The following is a 20,558-nucleotide window of genomic DNA, read 5'->3' on the forward strand; positions in this document are numbered from 1 at the left end:
CCCCCATGCCGATTGTGTGACGCCGCATTGTCAGGTACCTCGCCATGGCCTCTGGAGATGGCTCATCCGGATCGGAGTCGAAGCTGATCATTTCCTCGCCCTGATAACCAGCAATTACAACTAAAACTGATTAGCGTGCATTTGAAAAAGTGACAGTGAGAAACTAGAAACATCAAAAATATCGCAAACTTGTTGAAAACAGAACCAGAAATATAGAGCAGTAAAGTTATTAAAACACTGCTAACCTATATAATTAAAATAAAACAATTAAATGAATCCAACATGAAAGCACAACAGAAACAACAGACAATAATAAAAACTGTGGTAAGTAATGTACCTCAGATTTTTTGATGCATTGATATGGCATGATTGTTGGACTCAACCTCCTAACATTGGATGACCTGTAAGGACTGTGAACTTCGACTGGAACTTCAACTTGAGAAACTATTTGTTGCATTGAAAACACTCATGTTACCAAAATTTTACTTGAACATTCTAATTTTCACCACTTAACGAATAATCTAATGCTAGTCTTGAGAGTAACTAAAATATATAAAATATAATGTATATGAGAAAAAAGTACATGAGAACAAACTGACCAATTCCAGTTGTTATGCTGGATCTCCTCTGTGACCTGGTGGCTTGTGGCAGGTGAGTTGGTGAGACTGTGTTGGTGAGCTTGGAGGCGCCCATCCTACGATATCTGTCCACTAGCAAGTGGTAGATTGCACTCAGGTAGTCATATTGCTTCTCTTTCACGCTCTGAACAAAATAAATTAATTAGAATTTCATAGTTAAAGCTAGTTTAAATTTAAATAACTCGTTTATATTTCCACTTGTACTTCAATGCATCAAACTTTCAATATAAAAATAGGTTAGAAGTTAATTTGGATGTTAAATAAAATGTAATAACCAATTAAAATTAGGCTAATGCAATGCAAATGTATAAAAAATCGGAACAAATTCATTCAAAAATGTGATAACATTTTAACTGCAACATTTGAAATAAATTCATGTAACTAAATTAATAAAGAATAAAATGAAATAATTTTAATTGTATCTAATTTTTATTAAAATCATACAGTCATCATTCAATTCAAAGAAATGTTTAACTAAATTGACCTAATTTAAAAACAGAAGAACACAAACTCCAGCTCAACAAGGTTGGGCATATTTCATCATCCAAAACAATTAAAGAATAAATTATTATAATTTTGGATGACTTAACGGCCATAGAAAACTAGTCAAAAAAACTATTGATAGACTGCAAGAAGACTCAAAAAACGGAAACATATGTTGAAAAGAGCACCATGCGCCAGCTACTATCAATATTGAGCTACAATTGGAATGATAATTCATCTAAAATTGGAATTTGTTGATCATGCCAACATTCACCTTCCTTTCACTGACTTTGCAATCAATTAATTGTTGGACAAACGGCTCAAAATTCACAATTAAGCTTAAAAAATTCTCAAAAAATTCTGAACTTGCACAACTAAAAACAATTTATGGAAAAAAGAGTACTGAGCACCTGATAATCAATGTTCTACAAACATACACAACTGCATCATAATACAAGTAGAAAAATAAAAAATCAATCAAAATCATTAAAATTGCTATCAGTCTATTATATTTATAAAGAGAACAAAAAGAATAGGAACACAATTCTTTCTCACAGTCCCAGCAGCAGATAGTTAGTTAATTGTCAATGCATTAAGATAAATTAAATGCAACAGAACACATCAATTAAACAGATCAGCAGTAGCTTAATTATTCATATTAAATAATTATTTTCTCATTAAAGTTATTAAAAAGGTTTTGAAATATTCTCTGACTATAAGAATATCCAGATCGTTGTGTACTAGCAGAAAAAGCTTGAACTTGATAAGCTTGGTATTTTTATGAATATTGTTGACAATACAAAATTATTATTAAAATGTAAAAAAATTAAACATTATTACATTTAAAGGCTAGTGCATAGCTCATCAAAAAAGTACATCAAAATGTACTTTTGTAGATGAAGTTGTTGAAACTGGAGACAACTCATTAAAGAGTGCATTGCAACAAAAACACTGAAAAAGACATCATCATTGTGAATCTTCTATCAGCACAATTGAAACTACATAAAAGAATCATCACTTTGTACCTAAACCTTATCACACTCATAATGCAACAAGTTATTTGATCGGTGTCAGAAGTCAGGAATTAAGAAACAAATAAAAGATCAAATTCAAACACATTTAAAACCGATTTCAATGAAGATTTTAAAAAATTGCTCAACAAAATGAACTGTTATCTGATTGACTAGTGAAACTATTTGTAAAATATTTAATCTTATACCTATATGACACTTATCTTATACCATTTCTGTTTGATTGAATAGGCATTTATAAACAATTCATTTTCTAGTCACCACATTTAGTATCCATGCAACTGATATAATCTAAAATATAAAAAACATTTAAATACACAAATAAGGAGATTTAATAACAATCGAAATAGCCGATGTATGTTTTTATAAATGCATTCTACATGGTAAGGACATCCAAACAATTCTTAATCACTGAAACAATTTTTAAAATATTTAAAATATTAATTAGAATATTAATTTAAATTACCTCTTCACAAGTTTTAAATTTATTGAACCCACAAATCGAATTGTCCTATGATTATTTGATAAAGTTTATGATACATAATAATATAGTAGAACTATAAATCTATATTATATACAGCCAGCCCCTTGCAATGTCACCAAACAATCATTAATACATATACATAACACCACATATGACTAACAACTCTTCAAAATCAATGGCTCAATTTCAAGCTCAGTGGTTATATTTGAATTCAACAGTTTTCGTTTTCGTAACATGAGAAAGCATTCTAGACGTTTACCTACATCTAGCAGAAACTAACCACAGCAAACACACATGCCAACAAAAACTAACTGACAAAACATAAAAAAATCTTGAACAATGTAATTAGAACAACAATGTGCCTTTATACAAATTTGACATGCATACACATTCGTGCAGCGTATGTTAATGACTACTAAAAATTTTATTAGCACATATATAGTCACATTCAATGTTACTATTATTGTTTATATATATATATATATGTATATATATATATACATATATAAATATGCATACATATATGCACATATTTATACACAAGCACACACATGAATACATACACGCACGCAAACACGTACGCAAACACGAGGCACGAGGACATGAACGCTTAAGTGGTCATCCGAGATCACCAAAGTATATTTATGCCTGATACAAATACTTCATGAATAATTAATTTATTTTTCCAGCTCTTAAACCAGCTGTGAAACATCCATGTTTCATATATCTATCTTGTAACTCTTTGAATGTAATGCATAGGGAGAGAGGAAGAGAGAAACCTCTAAAGTAGTTTCATTTACATAAATTCACAATATGCTCTTTAAAGTAAAATAACCAGAGGTTAATAAAAATTAATAAAATTTGTATCACGAAGGTCTGTGTAAAAACCACACTTCAATAAATTTTGTTTTAAGTGCAAAAGTAAACAAAGCCTGGTAGAGCCATAGAGGGAAAGAATGTTAACAACCCATTAACAAAATGTTATATTGAAAGTAATAAAACGAAAATTATGAACATAAATACACAGTTAAGAAGTAAAACAACAAATCTATCAGAACAATAGTACACGAGAGCTTACAAAAATCAGTTCAACCAACATGGCATCATCATGGTTTATGGATTTAAGAATTTTGTTTCTAATCTGCGTTAACATATGATGATCACTCAGTAATAAATAAAGTTAAATTGATAATCAGTAGTAACCAGCGAATCTGTAAACTATTAAATATAATTGTTTTTTTCTTTAGTCAAACTTGTTCTAAGTAAAATATCAGACCCCGTTATTGAATAATTATGAAATAAAACGAAAAAATGAACTGCGGTGATAGAAAACATGGTATGTAGAAAACAAGATTTCATGTTAACGATATAAAATTTGTTTTTGAAACCTCAAATTTAACAATCAACATTTTATACCATAGCCAATATAATAAATAGAAAACTCGTCAAATGAAAACCAGTTCCTCTGCAAGATAGATGCAGAAAAAGAGTTTAGACACTGATGAATTTTCTTCAGGAATTCATTATGATTTACATTCAAACAAACGCATGAAATCAATAAAAATCAAAACAACATCTACTACCAATCTGTACAAAACAAGCTAAAGAGCAAAAAAAAATAAAGCCATTAAAAAACAAATGAATGGAAACAAATTTAAATACATAATTTCATGCAAAAATTGAATCAACATGATTAGTCAAAAAAATTGATGAAATAACAATTCGAATATGCTAGTTTAACCAGTATTTTTCAAATTCACACTCAAGAACTTATTAGTTCAAATTATTTGAATCAATGAAAAACTAAAAAAAAATCTAAAGAACCTTGACTGTCTGGTTGACATCAATTTTCAAATCACTCATGTGTTGCAACACGACCTGGTTCAACTCCTCCTCCACCTCATCAACAGCAACATTTGGTTGGACTACATCAGCATTTGGCTGCTTTTGTGTCAGCTGCTGTGGCAAGTTGATGTTGCCAGCGGGTGAGGGAGTGACGTTGATGCTCAGCGAGATGAGTTTCTGGAAAGTATCATCTTCCCCGCCCATTTTGACCCAACGATGGTTGATTATATCATTCATGCTGGCCCGTTTTGTTGGGTCGACATTCAACATGCACCTTATCAAGTCTTCACATTCTAAAATAATATTTTTACAAATGCCACTGGTATAACTACAACAGTAACAATCATGAAAATAAAAACATTAAAATGACAAAACTATTTCAAAGTTATCTCAACCTTCATATTATATTATAACTTTTCATGCAATTAATTATATCTAATCTTTATCACTCTCTAACAAGTTATCAGTTAAAACATAAAAATTCATTAAAAATTTATCCACCTATAAAAAGTCAAAATCTAAAGAAAAGTGAAACCTGTAGACATGAAGAAAGGCACTCTGAACTTGCCAGCCAAAATTCGTTTCCTGAGACTGGCAAGGTTGCTGCCATCGAAGGGCAGGCTGCCCACCACCAACACATACAACACAATTCCCAAACTCTGCAGTTTTTTAACAGGTTAATTACAAATTAATAAGAAATATTTTCTATTTTGACAAAAAGTACAAAAAAAAAGTATTTCCAAATAATTTTTCTGATTGTTACACGAGAGCAAATAAAATTGCAAATAAATCGTAACCTACAAAAATAATGTTAAAATACTGAAATGAGTACAATCAATCAATCAATCTTCGTTTTGCGTCCAGAGATCCGGTTCCCTGAGGTAGGACGGGTCTCTGGACGAAATGAGTACAGATGAGCTTTTTTTATCTCACACAAGAGATTTGGAGACAGAAATCTGTAAAGGTTTACAACTCATGTAAAATGGAGAGATCGATAGAGCAATCGATAGAGCAAAGTTGGTTAGAAAGTTATTTAAAATCGTTGTAACACAGATGTAGCATAAAAAGGATAGTAAAAATAAACAACAATGCGCAGATGTTACAAAAAGCAGTTTGAACGCGGGGTGAGTGAGGAACATGAACTTACATTGATGCGCTCATGGGAAAAGATAATTTATATGTATGCAAAATACTTGTTATCATTGATTTAAATCCTTGCTGCATTGGACTAAGGATGTTAAGAATTGTGAAAAAAAAACCTAAACTGGCCTGGAAGAATGAATGAAAAGTGTGCAAAAATGAAATAAAATTTTTTGTCTAATAAAAAAATAACAACAGGTATAAATAAAAAAAAAACATGAGCTTCTCTGATTGCTTCCCATAAAAACTGGACAAAACATAATGACTGATGACAGCTTAATGATATGATATGATATGGATGATAATGAGAGCTCTCCAATTTCATTCACGTCGTTTTTAAATAATTCTGCTCAAAACTATAACGCAATTATAGTGCTTTCTGTTGATAATAGAATTTGCACAATAACAAAAACTAATACGAATATATATATATATATATATATATATATATATGTGTGTGTGTGTGTGTGTGTACGCGCGCGTGCGTGTGTTATTTTATATTTGCCATCACGGAAACTTATGTTACCTTGATAACTATTTGTTGCCTGCCTGTTGATTTTTAGGACCAAACAGATCAATCATTTCTCAGTATTGATTAAAATTAGTAAAGGTGGTTTTTCTGAAGTTTCTTTTTTATTATGCAAACATTACTGTGAATATATGACCAATAGTATTCATAACAATGCTATTTCTTTTGATCGAATGATGATAAAGGTAACCAAAAACAACAAATAAGATAACTGATTGTTGAAAACATCGTTCAGACTTCATTTGCAACAGAACTTTACTAAACAAGCATTAATCTTTTCAATAAAATGTTTGCTCAAATAGAATTAATGATTTTAAATGCAATTATTGCTAATTTTTCAGTTTCAATTATATTGAAATCTGTAAAAAAAACTACCAAGAATAAAATAACCTGCACAACACAACGCCACACAAATACACATAAAACTCAAGTTATGCAAACCTGTCTCAAACGAAATAAAAATGAATGATATAATTATGGATACAGCTCATGCACCAAGAATTATACATTTCATACATAATTATGGATGGTCGTTCTAGACAGGCATCAAATATCATCATCATTTAAAATGGAGCTTTCCAATCAGGAACCACAAATGCTGGGAACAATCTCATTTTCACATTTAATTGAACAACACGATGCATATGAATCGAAACTTCATAACAAAATAGTTATAAAAACGGAGTTTTACATAAAAAAATTATAATATTAGACCATTATTAATGAGTAAACTTCAGTATTTTAGAGTTTCTCATACTAAGTCAAATCCTAGGGTTAAATTTTAACATTAGTGCAAGCAAAAATGGCTTATTATCTGTACTTATCTTTATTATCCACTACAAGGGTCATTATGCTAGTAATCTTTGAGCTCAAACAATTTTCAAAAGACTCAACTTGACTAAAATGGTTATAGAGCAAATCACCACTAGCTACAGCATATTATCATCGTCAACACCATCAACATCATCATCAATATATCATCCTATTGCAATCAAAATTATTATATCCATTATATATTATATTATATTATTATTATATTATAACATCAATATATATATATATAATAAATCTTATCACCAAGATATTTATTAATATTTTCACAACTTTGCATGGCTTTCCTCAACAAAAAGCATGGAACCAGCTTACATTCAACATGCTTTTCTGCTACAATCATCTCTGGTTTTTAATTTGGCACTAAACAAAAAATCGTTTCATTCGATTTCGCCGCCGCCAAAGTTTTACAGTCAGCGCATGCGCTAAAAACGTCAAAAAGTAACAAACATCAATGAAACATTTAATGCAATTCTTAATAAACAGTTAACACTAAACAACTGACAACCTGTTGAAGGCAGAATCATGAATATTGAAAAAGAAGATTTGACATTTTTAAACTGCTTTCATTTCATAAATAAATCATCACATGAAATATAACATGTCTTGATTTCTGTTAATGTACAAGTATAAGAAGCACTGAGCAAACCCAATGATGGCAATAGTGATGATGAAGATGAAGACGACGACGATAAGAAAGTATAAGTGGCGCCAAACAATGAAAATAATTGATTACAAGAATTACATGTTGGGGTCAATTTAATGCAAGAGAAATAAATAATATTTATCAATTAATCATTTAATCCATAAAAAAATGCAGCACTTACGAATGGAAGCAACATTGTGCTTTTTGATTGTTAATACGGACTGCTAATATAGTGCTGTTCTTTGAAGTCACGTGATTTAATGTATCTGTATTATTGTATGACCCTTTATCAAATTCAACGTTCCACTACTTTTTATGGCTATTTCATTTTTCGACATAAAAAATCATGCGCTATATGAACTTGGACAAACGATTACAGTATGATGAATGATGAAACTAAAGTGTTTTAAACTTAGCTTATGTGGTTGGGGAGAGAAATAATTGTTATTATAATAATTATAATTGCTATTGGTGAATAAATTAGCATTCATAAAACTTCTGCCTAAATAAGATTATTTGATTTAGAATGTGTAAGTTTGAAATAAAACAACCATCGATTAAAAAACTTATTGAATTTCATTTTGAGAAATTTAGACCTTTGCGACCATAGTTTAAATATAAATTTGTTGAAGAAACAAAAAATTTAATATGATGATCATCCCATCAAATTAATTTGACATGAGTTGATTGGAAACCTAATAAATGATGCAGATAGAAATATTGAGAAAAAAAACTTATACAAAAATTAATAAGATTACGTCAAACTCAGCCAGCTTAAAACAAAAAAGAAAATTCAAAAAGCTTCATAAAAGATTATTGCAGATTAAACATGTTCAATTGAATGCAGTGTGGTTATTTCGAATGAACTATGATGCTGGTGCTAAAGGATCAAACATTCGAAAATGATGATGACTGTGATGGTGATAGAAATGATGCTCATGGTTCGTGGTTAATAAGAGACAATTTAAAATATAAAACACGAATGAAAAATTTCAATTCATTTCGATGAAATGTTCAATAAATTAATCTTCATTGAATGAGCTGCGGTGACATAAAAACCTAAAGAAGCATGTTAACTAATATATTAACCAACTATCCCAAATTGTAATAACAAGGTAGGGTCAGTATAGTGCTCAGCAATTCACATGTTCATAATTCATTCAAGCAATGCCTACATGTATGAATGAATGATTTGTTAATGAACATAAACACAAACCAAATTACAATAAGAGAACAAAAAAAAATTAACTAGTCTAACTACTTGATATAACAGTGCCGGATGACAAGCCAAGTAAAGTAAATATAGTGATAAGATATGAGTAATTAACCGACCAAACATTCCACAACAGCCCTGACTGCCAACAATGCCACTGAAATGAAGAGTAAGTCAAGTCCTTAACCTTAACTTAAATATAAATTTTGTTGGGTGTCGTCCAACCAGACGTATGTCATGAATGTTTTAAAAGTGCCAACAACTCCCCTGTTCAAAAACTTTGCATAAAAAATATGCAAAATAGAAATTATGTATTGTCAATTCCAGCTATTAAATAGTAAATTATACACATTTCAACAAAATTTATCCATAATGATGTAAAAGGCATAAATGTCACAATTAATTTACATCTAGTGGCAGTTTCATTTAAATAACTTACAACTGAAAGCAACCAACACTGCCAAAATTATTTATTTAATAGTGCTCTTTAGTTTAATAGGCCTCCATAATTAATGTAATTATGAATAAATTATATTTTCATTGATGTTTGAAATTTAATTGTCAGTAGTTACAAATAATAATAATCATTAGCAGTTAAAAATTTTCTCAACCATTCTTTCTTACTAATAATCTCTGATCTATGAGTCAACATTTATTTTCTAACTGATAATGTATACAATCTCTCAGTTATAATGAAAATTTATAAAATAAAAAATAACTGAAAAGAAGAAGAAACGAACCCAAATATCAACTTTTGGCCCATCATACTGGTGCCCTTCAAAGAGTTCTGGAGCTGCGTATGGAGGACTGCCACAGTGGGTTGATAACAAATTTCCTGATGCACAGTAGTTGCTAAATCCAAAATCTTTTTTCAAAATCACATATCAAAACATTTAATAAATTGCAACAATTATTTCAACTATAATAAACAAATTTTAATATTGAAAAAACTAGGGGAAAAAATACATCATATAAAAACCATACAAGAATATAAATATAGAATATACATATGTATTAAAATCATTATTGATCGCCAAAATAGCTCTTTTTTAAGTCCTCTGAATTCATAACAACAATATTTTGGCTGACAAACATTTTGTGCATTTCTATACTTCAAGTATCTCATACAGTCCTCATATAAAACAAAGCAAGTTTTTTGAAATTAGATTAAAAAGCTAGCAAGGCAATGTATTTTAGACGTGTTGTTGTGGTTGTTTTAGCTCGCTTGTGGGGACACCATAGCATAATTAGATGTTCAGAAATCAGTCAGCAGTAGTGAAGGAGGTGGGATTAGCAGGACATTGAAAAGGTGCGAAGTAATGTGGGAGATGAATGACAGAGGCTGCATTGGTCGAGAATGGTGTTATTCATGCGACTGGGTAAACTATTGAGGTGGATAGAGTAGCCATGGTGGAGCTGTGACAAAATGGTTCCTGTTTTGCAGGGTAGTGATGCTTCGGTTTTGACTATATGAGGTGATCCATGGATATCCCGAGTAGGCAGTTGGTTCACAAGGCAGAATTCTTTGTGGTTTGTGATTGTGATTAGATGTGTTGTGATTAACAACAGTGAAAATTTGATGAATGTTTGGTAAAAATGAAACAATTTCAGAAAAGTGTAGTTCAAATAATGGCTTAGTAAACTGAAAAAGTAAAAAATTTAATCAGGTAAAAAAAACTAAATTTTTCCTTTCTAAATAATTTAAAAACGTGAAGAATAAAAATTGTCATCTAGCTAGAAGGAATGGATGAAAGTAGCAAAGTCTAGAGAAACAAAGTTTAAAAATATTTACAGCCCCAATTATAACGTTATATGTAAAACAAATTTCGAAAAATAAATTTTTTAATGAATTCACTTTTTAAAAAGTTCACTTCAAAAAGTAATTTATTCAAACAAAATTAACAAGAATCAGTTGAACAACAAGTGTAAACACGATTATTCCATCCACTGACCAATCAAAGCCAGCTGAATGACACGAAAGAGTGGATCGCGTAAATGCATCATATAACCATTCAAACAGTTGGGTCATTCTACAGACATTGAGTAAACAACATTGGTTAGAAAAAAAAAAATTTTTAAAATTAACAGAACTAAAATGATGATTATGATTTCATCAAGGAGCACCTCAGATGAGAAACAATTTTTGGTTGGATGTGAAATAAAGCACCTTTAAAAAAGACCTTTAACCTTGAAACAACAATAAAAAACATTTATTGCGTTATTTAATGAGCAACATTTTTTTCTGTAACAAATTGAACCCAACTTCATACAAATATTGAGGAAATACAATGATAGCATATTACACAATAAAATATGACAATTAAATGATTGTGAAGAAATGATTCTAATTATGAAATGTATTACATTAAATGTATTACATTACATTTAAGAAAATGTATTTTTCAATCATGAATTTGTATACATTATTTCATGCCAATAAAATCATATGCTATTAAATATTCAAACCCAACCAAAATGAATGGATGACATCACAAACTTTTTCAACTACTTAAAACATTAACCAGATATAATCAATTTTTTCTAACTCGTCTAATAGCATACATTCAACAGAAATAGGCAAAAATGTGTAAACTGGACAAATAAGCCTTTAGATGGATTTTATCTATAAATATATTTATTGATTTCGAAAAATTTGAAACAATTTTTGTTGAAAAAGCATTTTTAAATGTAAAGAAAAAAACATACCTGCAATTTTGATATCCTTGTTAGCATCTAAAAGTAAATTCTCAGCTTTCAAATCTCGATGGACAATTGATCTGGAATGACAATAAGCCACAGCAGTGATAATCTGTTTAAATTTTTGTCTTGCATCTCTTTCATTCATTCGACCGTGTGCTACCAAGTGGTCTGGAATGTTTCAACAATTTTGACAATTTCAGTAATAAAAAACCAGTCATAAAGATTTGATGAATTTAATCAATTTATTATAATTTTTATTTTTTTTCTATTTATCATTATAATTATGCTCACCAAATATTTCTCCCCCACTTGCATATTCTAAAACCAAATAAATCATTGTCTCTGTCTCCATTACCTGATGTTAAATTTGCAACATTTTGAACATGTTTACTTTAAAATTAGTAAATAAATATACACAAAAAACAATAATACATATACAAACATACAACCATAAATTTACAATGGAAACTTGTACATGGTACATACAAATTACTAATTACAATATAAAATAAATAAATTAAATAACATATAATATATACATGAACATTCAACAATGAAAATGATTAACTAAAAATTACCAAAGTTAAAAATAACTACCAGAAGGGAAAAAACCCCAACCTGATAAAGTCGGACAATGTGAGGGTGGCACAACAATTTCATAATCTGAATTTCTCTGTAAATTTTTTTTAAATTTTCTGGATCCAATCTGGATTTGTCAATTATTTTTATTGCAACCTGTTTTTGGATGAATTAGAAATTAAAATTAGTGAACGAACAGACATCTAACCACAAAATGTAAACATTCCAAGCAAATTATTTTTTTTATAAAAACCAAAACAGCAAAAAAAGCACCCAAATAAATAAATAAATTAATAAACAAACCACCTTAGATTTTGTGACGATGTTTGTGGCTAGTTTAACGACAGCAAAATTACCCTTCCCGATGGTGGTCTCCATCTGATAGTACCCCACACGGGCTGGCCCCCCACCGACACAGGCAGTAGAAGGATCGACCTTCATCTGTTCATTTCGCTTTGCATGCACCGGTCCCCTCTCAGCCATTTTTATTCATACTACAGTAGAGTGCAAATGAAAACATCTGACGTCAAAGGTAAATGTTGTGCTCTGTCCGTCTTCTGCTGAATTTTCAATGCGTTATGATGCGTTCAATATTTGCATTATCAAGTCATACCATTTCATTATCATAAGCTTATAACACATTTCTTTAGTTATTTATTTAGTTTTTAAATTAGTTTTTAAATGCTAAAATACAAAATTTTAATATTTGATTATATTCAATAAATATAAACGACTTTATCCATTTCACTCTACAGCATTTTATAAAACATAATATTGAGTCATTATATTGGCAAACCGGTGTTGTTAGCTGCACATGAGTATAGTATGTTTGTTAGTCAAAGGGTAAAAAAGTTGTTGAGCTCGTAAGTTTTAAAACTGGCGGATATCCGATTTTATCTGTTATATTATATGTTTATGATTTCCATGCTTATAATCAATTTTTTATAATAAAATTCTTTTAAATGGATTAAGGGAGAACATGAAGGTTCTCAATAAACATAACTTAAAGCCTATTCAGAATTGTGCACAATATACACACAGGAATTGAAATGCTGTACTTGACCTGACGTTAGCTGACAACAGAGAAACTTTTTTGTTAGAATATTGTTTTCCTAGCTGTTGTGCATCTCCATACCTTAATGTTGCCGCAACAATTGCCATCATCATAATTTTTCAACATTATCATCATCGTCATCATGCCAAACATAATCATCTAAAAAATGCACCAATATATAATATACAATATATATATATATATATATATATATATATATATGTATATATATAGTTATATACATAGGCTCTTTTACATTTTGGACTACCACGAAATTATTATATGAAGGTTTCATCGCTATGCATGGTAATGACAACTAACCAGCACGTATACGTGAGATGTATCATCTTACACAAAGCTAAACTGCTTATATATATATATTATTAATTAATAATATTAGTTGCTAAGTTACGGTAATATGGTAGTTGGTTTTTTAAACATTTAAAGCACACGTAACAACACAAACACGCACACTACACGCACGCGCGCACACACACATAAATAAGAATTAAACGCACAAGAATCGAACCATAAGCATTCGAACATATAAAAATTTGAAACACAGTATTTGATTTATTTACATAATTTAAACATAAAAAATCGAGTAAATATTTCGTAATGCATGTTTGTTGAAATTGTAACCAATAGCCTCGGCCGAAGTCTTGAAGAAATCCAAAAAACATTCGCAGATCAGTCTTAAATATTTTTTTGTTTTTAAGTTTAAAAAGCAAATGTATTTAAATTGTAACAGTAAATATCATGATATAATTCATAAGATTTACTTTGAATTTGTCAAAATATTTTAATCCAAAGAAATTGCAGTAATGTTTCTTGAAGCATCTTGAATTACATATCTTCGTTCCACCGCTCATATTTTTCGTCCATTTCTGACAGCAACATCGCAAAATTCTCTTTCGTTTAATCATCAGTCGAGTTTGCTAGATTAGGTTTTATCATTCAAAATGTCTAAAATTTGTGCAAAATGCGAGAAACCTGTTTACCCGTTGGAGGAGCTTAAATGTCTTGATAAGGTTAAAGTATTAATCTTTATTTTATGTTGATGATTATATTATAAATATATATTATTATTATATAATAAATAAATAATAAGATAAAAGATACTTCTCTCCATCTTCATTCAATCAAACTTTCTGCTAATCTTTCGAATTTACAAAAGTAAACGTTCAAGACAAAGTTATTTATTTCATAATAAATAAAGTTCAATGAAATAAAATTATGAAAAGTTTAATTTAATATTTTAATTAAAAAGTTTAAACTTTAAAAATATAATAAAATATAAAATAAATTTGTAGTGCCACCATAATTATAATCTGTAAATAGTTTTTAAAAATAAATAATTCTATAATAAAAATGTTTGGTTGAAGATGTTCAGTTCAATTTTATATCTTCTAGTTTGACATCTTTACTTCCTCATTGCCAAAATTTATCTAAGGCTATCTTGAAGCTAGTAATGTTATCCGATTTGACCACATTTTCAGGTAGGCCATTACTGTTGGTGAAGTAGTATTTTCTGAAATCTTTTCTGCAAGTCCACTTGATCAACTTCATACCATTTTCTCTTGTCACAATGGTAGGTGCATAGTCTGATTTGATATCGACATCCACTAGTTCATAAGTAAATATCATGTCTCCTCTTCTGCATTGGCAAACCAATGAAGGCCACCCTAGAATGTTTAACCTATCCTCGTATGTTAATCCACTGCATTGGAGTGGTATTCTGGATGCTCGTTTCTGATCCCTTTCTAAATGTTGAATTTGAAGTTTCTAGAGGGGTACCACACCACACTTCAGAGTTGACCTGACCACAGATTTATAAAGAAGCAAAAAAGCTACTTTAGGTGCACTTGGATGTATTTACTTTTAACCCATATCTCAAGAACCAATCACATACGTCTTCTAAGGTCATCTGCAATAATCGACTGTCTTCTTCTGGCAGAATCATGTTTAAGAGTTTTATATCATCTGTTAAAATCTGAATGTAGTAGATTTAAAAATTATCATTTATTTAATAAAATAAGTGCATTATATTATATTTTCAATTATAATAAATATTTAGTAGTTTTTATATTTTTAGAATTGAATTAGCAGAAATAATATTTTTTTGATTTGATATGGGTTAGGGTTTTTTGACATTTTTTTTCATTTATGTCCAGTGTTCTCAAATTATAATTAATCATTTACAGATTTGGCATAAACTTTGTTTCAAGTGTTGGGAATGCGGTATGACTTTGAATATGAAAAATTACAAAGGTTTCAACAAGTTCCCATATTGTTCAGCGTTAGACATTTTTTTAAATTTTTTTATTTCAATTTTGATCAATAATCCAACATGGTATACTATATATATTATTCATTTGTTATTTATTTATATATTAAGAATTAATGAATTTACATATTTATTTTGAAAATACAGTCACTACCCTCAAACAAAGCATACAGTAGTAGCCGACACACCTGAACTTCAAAGACTGAGTCAGACTTCTAAATTACAAAGTCAAGTTAGTTTTTTTTTGTACAGAAATATTTGCATAGAAAAATATTTTTTTGAAATGATAATACAAAAATTTTTATTCTTTGAGTTTTATGTTTTTATTATTTTTTATTGAGGTTTATTTGTGATGAGCACTCTTGACATTTGTTTTATAACTGATTTTGTAGTTAAAATATTTTGTTGAAATGTGCTGCAGTTTATTTAAAAATAAGGAACCATTTAATATAAGTTATTTTTAATATGTGAGTTTTTTACAACAGAAACATGTTTCAATTTTTAAAGTGGTCATATTGGACCTTTCAATTTTTAAAGTGGTCATATTGGACCTTGTTCATTGATATATATATAATACAATTTATTAGTTTTTAAAATATTTATTGTAAAAAAATTAATAAATTAAATTTTAATTTTAAATCACTAAAATGCTTTCTGAACACTTGAAATGAATAACTTGCATCTTAACCTACTAAAAAGAATGCATACCAAACCGATTTCAAAAAATCTCTTGGTAAGTACACACAAATTACTGATGATCAAGAAATGCAAAGATTAAGAAAAAACCAAGAAAATTTTAGCATGGTAATGTATGTGCAGTGTGTTAAAATGTACTACCCATGCACCTATATGTAATGTAATTTTTAAACTGTCAAGAAAACAAATGTTCTGTTTTATATTACATTGTTTTTAACTCAAGAATTTGTTAGCTATTTCTAATCAGCTTCTTGTTTGGTTAATGATAAATTAGTTACATAATTAAATTAATTAATGTTACTTTTAATAAAAGTAATTTGCTAACATTTGTTGAATGCAAGACCTTATGTGGCATGCAATGTAACATGCAGCAGGGGGCATTTGATGGATTCTTTTTCATTGAGCCCTGCTGGGAGCCTTTTCAGTATTCATTCATTTCATTCATTCACTGTCACATTTTTCTACCATCTTCTATTAAACAATCCTTACAGTGCTATTTTAATCTGCTCCTATTATGAAAACAAATTCAAGCATTATCAGTGTTGGTGATTTTTAATATTACTCATAGATTGTACATAGAGCACCAAGGTTTTGTGTTCATGTTTGATAGAATATTAAAAATGCTAATCCTCACTAATGTTACTTCATAGCAATACTCTGTGTCTGTCATCACTTCTGTTAAAGCAAGACATACATGCACAAGCTTGTTTATTTATAACCAGATACTATGCTATCACACTGCTACATCACATTATAAATTGATTTAGTTCTTTCTCATGTATTTGTAATTTCAATGTAGAATTACTGACATTCAAGTGAACTTTGGTGTCTATGATCTACATTGTGTGTTACATGGGATTGTGTATGTTTACTTGCTGCTATCACAATGAGTTCCAACTGGCTACTTGCATGTATACTAGTTATGTTTCGGTATTTCATTCTTTTTGTCATCATCACTTCTTTTATCATTTATTTGTTGGGGTTCTTTTTAAATCTGTTTTCTCTTTTAGCTATCTTTTTTTCATTTTAATTTTTTTACAGTTAACATGATTTTTTAAAAAGTTTTTGGTGAAATTAATTTGCTATCTGTTTTGTTTTTCAAATTTTTATGATTTGTTGTTATAATTTCTAACCAAAAGCTTTGGAACACTTGAATAACAATGATATTCTTACTGAGTTAGAATCTTGTTGAATCTAACAATCAATCATTCCATGCATACTAAATGATTATTTATTCAAGGCAAAGTACCATGAGGAGTTTGAAAAGAAAATAAAGGGTTCAAAAATTCAAGTGGCAGATGATCCAGAAACACAGAGGTTGAAGCAACTTAGTACCATGGTCAGCCAGGTTGAGTACAAGGGACTGAAGGAAAAGTTTGGAGAGATGGAAGCTAAGCGACATATTAATGGTTAGTTTTGATTTTTTATGATGATGATCAGTTGATGCACAAACATTTTGGTGAATTTGTGTCATGATATTTTGCTTAAAATTACATTAATAAAACTAATTTAACTTATGCTGATTATAGGATTGACTTTAACATGATTTTATTTTTTAAACAATAATAAAATCATGTACTAATATAATTTGTATAATTTCATGTGAACCAAGTCATATAATAAGATGAACTTCTTTGCTGTTAAATATGATTCATACCTTGTTTGGGAGATAATATGTTGCTTTGTTTGATTGAATTATGGTCTATTTTATCTCAAACCTGCCTCTGCTGCATCATCTTCATCAAAAGTTTTCTCATCTATTTTCAGCTGATGTAATTTTAAGTTTGTTGTTTTTTATGGCCTGCTTACATCTAATCATGAAATCTATGTGCACTAATTTTTACTTTTTGTTTTTGTCAATAGATCACATCTAAGAGGTCTAAAATGATTTGTATAGTTGTTTAACATTATGCTTTAATTCTTCCTGTTTAACCTATAATCTCAAATATCATGTCTAGAAGATGGTGAAATATGTGATGTTTCAATAAACTATATCATCACTTTTTCTTTCAATCAGCTTACTTTTTTCACATGGAGTAATAAATAATAAAAAATCAATAATTAATTATTTAATGAATTCTTACCAGAAAACCGCAATGAGAATGAGAATGCCTCTCCGTACACTGATCGTACTCAGTCGCATTCTGTGGCTTACACTGGACAGGGCAAAGGTAAGTTCTTGTGTCTGCTTTTTTTATTCTTCCTGCTGCTGCAGCTGCTACAGTTTTGTGTACTTTATTTTATGATATGCTACTGTGAGTCTATGGACCTTTTTTTCTCTCTGTCTACAGCTGCATTTCTAGGTTTTCAATTTTGCTGATTAAGCTTTTCTATTTGAATTTGTATTCAAGTTCCAAGTTTTATTTCATTTAAGTTTTAGTTAGTTTTAATTGATATATAGACAATTTTTATGTATGAAATTTCTGATGTAATGATTTCAAACTTTTGCACAACTCACCTAATATTGGTTTGTTGCAGCTGAATTAAATGCAGAACCTCGAAAGATAGGATCGATCAGCGACTACGATCCTACGACTAGTCACAGCAGCAATCGTCAGAGTAACAGTGGTCGTCCGCTCAGCAAGCAATCACAGGAATGGCAAGAAACTGTACCAATTAGTCCTGCTCATTGTATGCCCGTCTTCATTGTCTTCATTTTAAACAGTTCTTTTTTAATTTTTTTAATGTGTATTGTTTAAAATATTTCTAAACATACCTGTTCCTTGCATGATGATGTTTAGTACAAGACCATTTTTGCATTGTATGTATTTCACGTTAATATGAAATTTAAAGTGGCGGCGGGAGGACATCAAGGTAATGTTTCACCTACCAAGGTACCATCATCACCTACAACGCATCAACAGGCAGGTGTTAAGGCTACTGCAAGGTCTTCAAATAAAAAAGCTATGGTAATCTTTTTATGTTATCTTCGTATTTTTTCGCTGTCTCAACTTCTGTGAATGCTGTGTTGTTCAAATTTTAAATATTTTGTTGATGTTTATCGTTTTTCTATTCTCTAAATTAAATTACCTTGTTTAACATGAAATATCCACTAAGACCTAGCTGCAGAGTATCAGGTTACAAGTTAATTTAATTTCACCATTAATTTGTTTCACTTTTAGCATATCCACATTGCTTCTAATTACTTAGCCTACTACGCATTAGAGCTTTATAATCCCTTTAATACCCTGCTTTTTATACTGTATATTGAGTATTATTACCATGATAGTAGCAACATGTTGACATCATTTCATTGTTATTAATGGGGATCAGTTAATTCTATGGTTTGTATGTAAATACCAAACAACTTGTGAAATAGTTTTTACTAGTTGACTGTTTGGACAATCGTATAGGATCATTTCTACACTGTTATTATATAAAATTGTTTACAATATTTTACTCAGTGTTAAAAAGTTTTTTAAGAAAATTTATTTTTCAATATTTGAATTTCTCACTTATAAAATGTTAGATTATATCATATAAATTGGCTACCTTTGTGTTTCATTTCAAAATTAGCACCTATATTCAATGGATGAATTACTTGACACCACACAAAATTAATTACTCAGGGCTTAGTTTGCAAGGCCATGTATGACTACACAGCTCAAGATACAGACGAGGTGACCTTCATGGAAAATGACATCATCATCAATTGTGACCCCATAGATGAGGGCTGGATGTATGGCACTGTTCAGAGGACAGGGATCAGAGGGATGCTCCCTAGTAATTATGTTGAGAAAGTTCAGTAATTTAATGAACTTCTGTCCAATGCATCGACTGGTCGGCTGGATTGGATGGTCAGATGTTTTACTGGTTTATTGGTTTGTAATAGAGTTAAAACATTACTGTTGAGGTTTAATTTAACTTGTCTACGTACTTGGTTGATTCTTGGACGAAATTATAATTGGTGCATCTTACGTTTGTTTCAATTAATATTACTAAGTAAAATAATATACAAAGAGTCATATTTTAAAGAAATCATCCTCTTTATATTGCTGTAACATTAAATGTTTTATCATACTTTGAAATGTTTTCATTTGGGATACGTATGATTTTATCAAGCAATTAATGCATCTTCACATTACAACCACTGATTTTAAAAGTTAATTATTTATTATCTTAATAAAGTTATTTTTGGTTTTCTTTTGATTTATATATTTTTATTTTTGCTTCTTTACAATATTGAGTTTCCTAATACGATTTAAAACAGTCATAATAACAATGATCATGCTTTTTATGTTTTTTGTTTTGTTTTTTGTTTTATTATTTCAAAATTATTAAGACAATGAATGAATGTCTTAATGTTGACAAACATGTTCTATGAAGAACAGGTTAAAATTCTTATTATTAAGCAATCCTTATTTTGAGAGATTTCGTTTGTCTGATCGTTTATTTATTTCCT

The 20,558-nt window shown here is 29.6% G+C and overlaps 2 protein-coding genes across 2 annotated transcripts; one reads left to right on the forward strand and one right to left on the reverse strand.

Moving 5' to 3' along the window:
• Positions 1-543: 543 nt before the first annotated feature.
• HELRODRAFT_73300 (hypothetical protein) lies at positions 544-12,560 on the reverse strand (the record flags this gene model as incomplete). The annotated part of the gene is made up of 9 exons (XM_009013527.1): positions 544-762; positions 4,461-4,595; positions 4,692-4,774; positions 5,017-5,140; positions 9,581-9,705; positions 11,547-11,708; positions 11,832-11,895; positions 12,159-12,275; positions 12,423-12,560. The coding sequence occupies 9 exons, from the start codon at positions 12,558-12,560 to the stop codon at positions 544-546; spliced, it is 1,167 nt and encodes a 388-aa protein (XP_009011775.1).
• Positions 12,561-14,059: 1,499 nt separating this feature from the next.
• On the forward strand, positions 14,060-19,905 carry HELRODRAFT_190341 (hypothetical protein; the record flags this gene model as incomplete). Its single annotated transcript, XM_009013528.1, has 8 exons — positions 14,060-14,204; positions 15,378-15,472; positions 15,608-15,692; positions 17,397-17,565; positions 18,244-18,327; positions 18,650-18,787; positions 18,950-19,065; positions 19,726-19,905. The coding sequence occupies exons 1-8, from the start codon at positions 14,136-14,138 to the stop codon at positions 19,903-19,905; spliced, it is 936 nt and encodes a 311-aa protein (XP_009011776.1). The 5' UTR covers positions 14,060-14,135.
• Between the last annotated feature and the right edge of the window lie 653 nt (positions 19,906-20,558).

Source organism: Helobdella robusta (genome assembly GCF_000326865.2).
Source record: "Helobdella robusta unplaced genomic scaffold HELROscaffold_12, whole genome shotgun sequence".
Lineage (NCBI taxonomy): Eukaryota > Metazoa > Annelida > Clitellata > Rhynchobdellida > Glossiphoniidae > Helobdella > Helobdella robusta.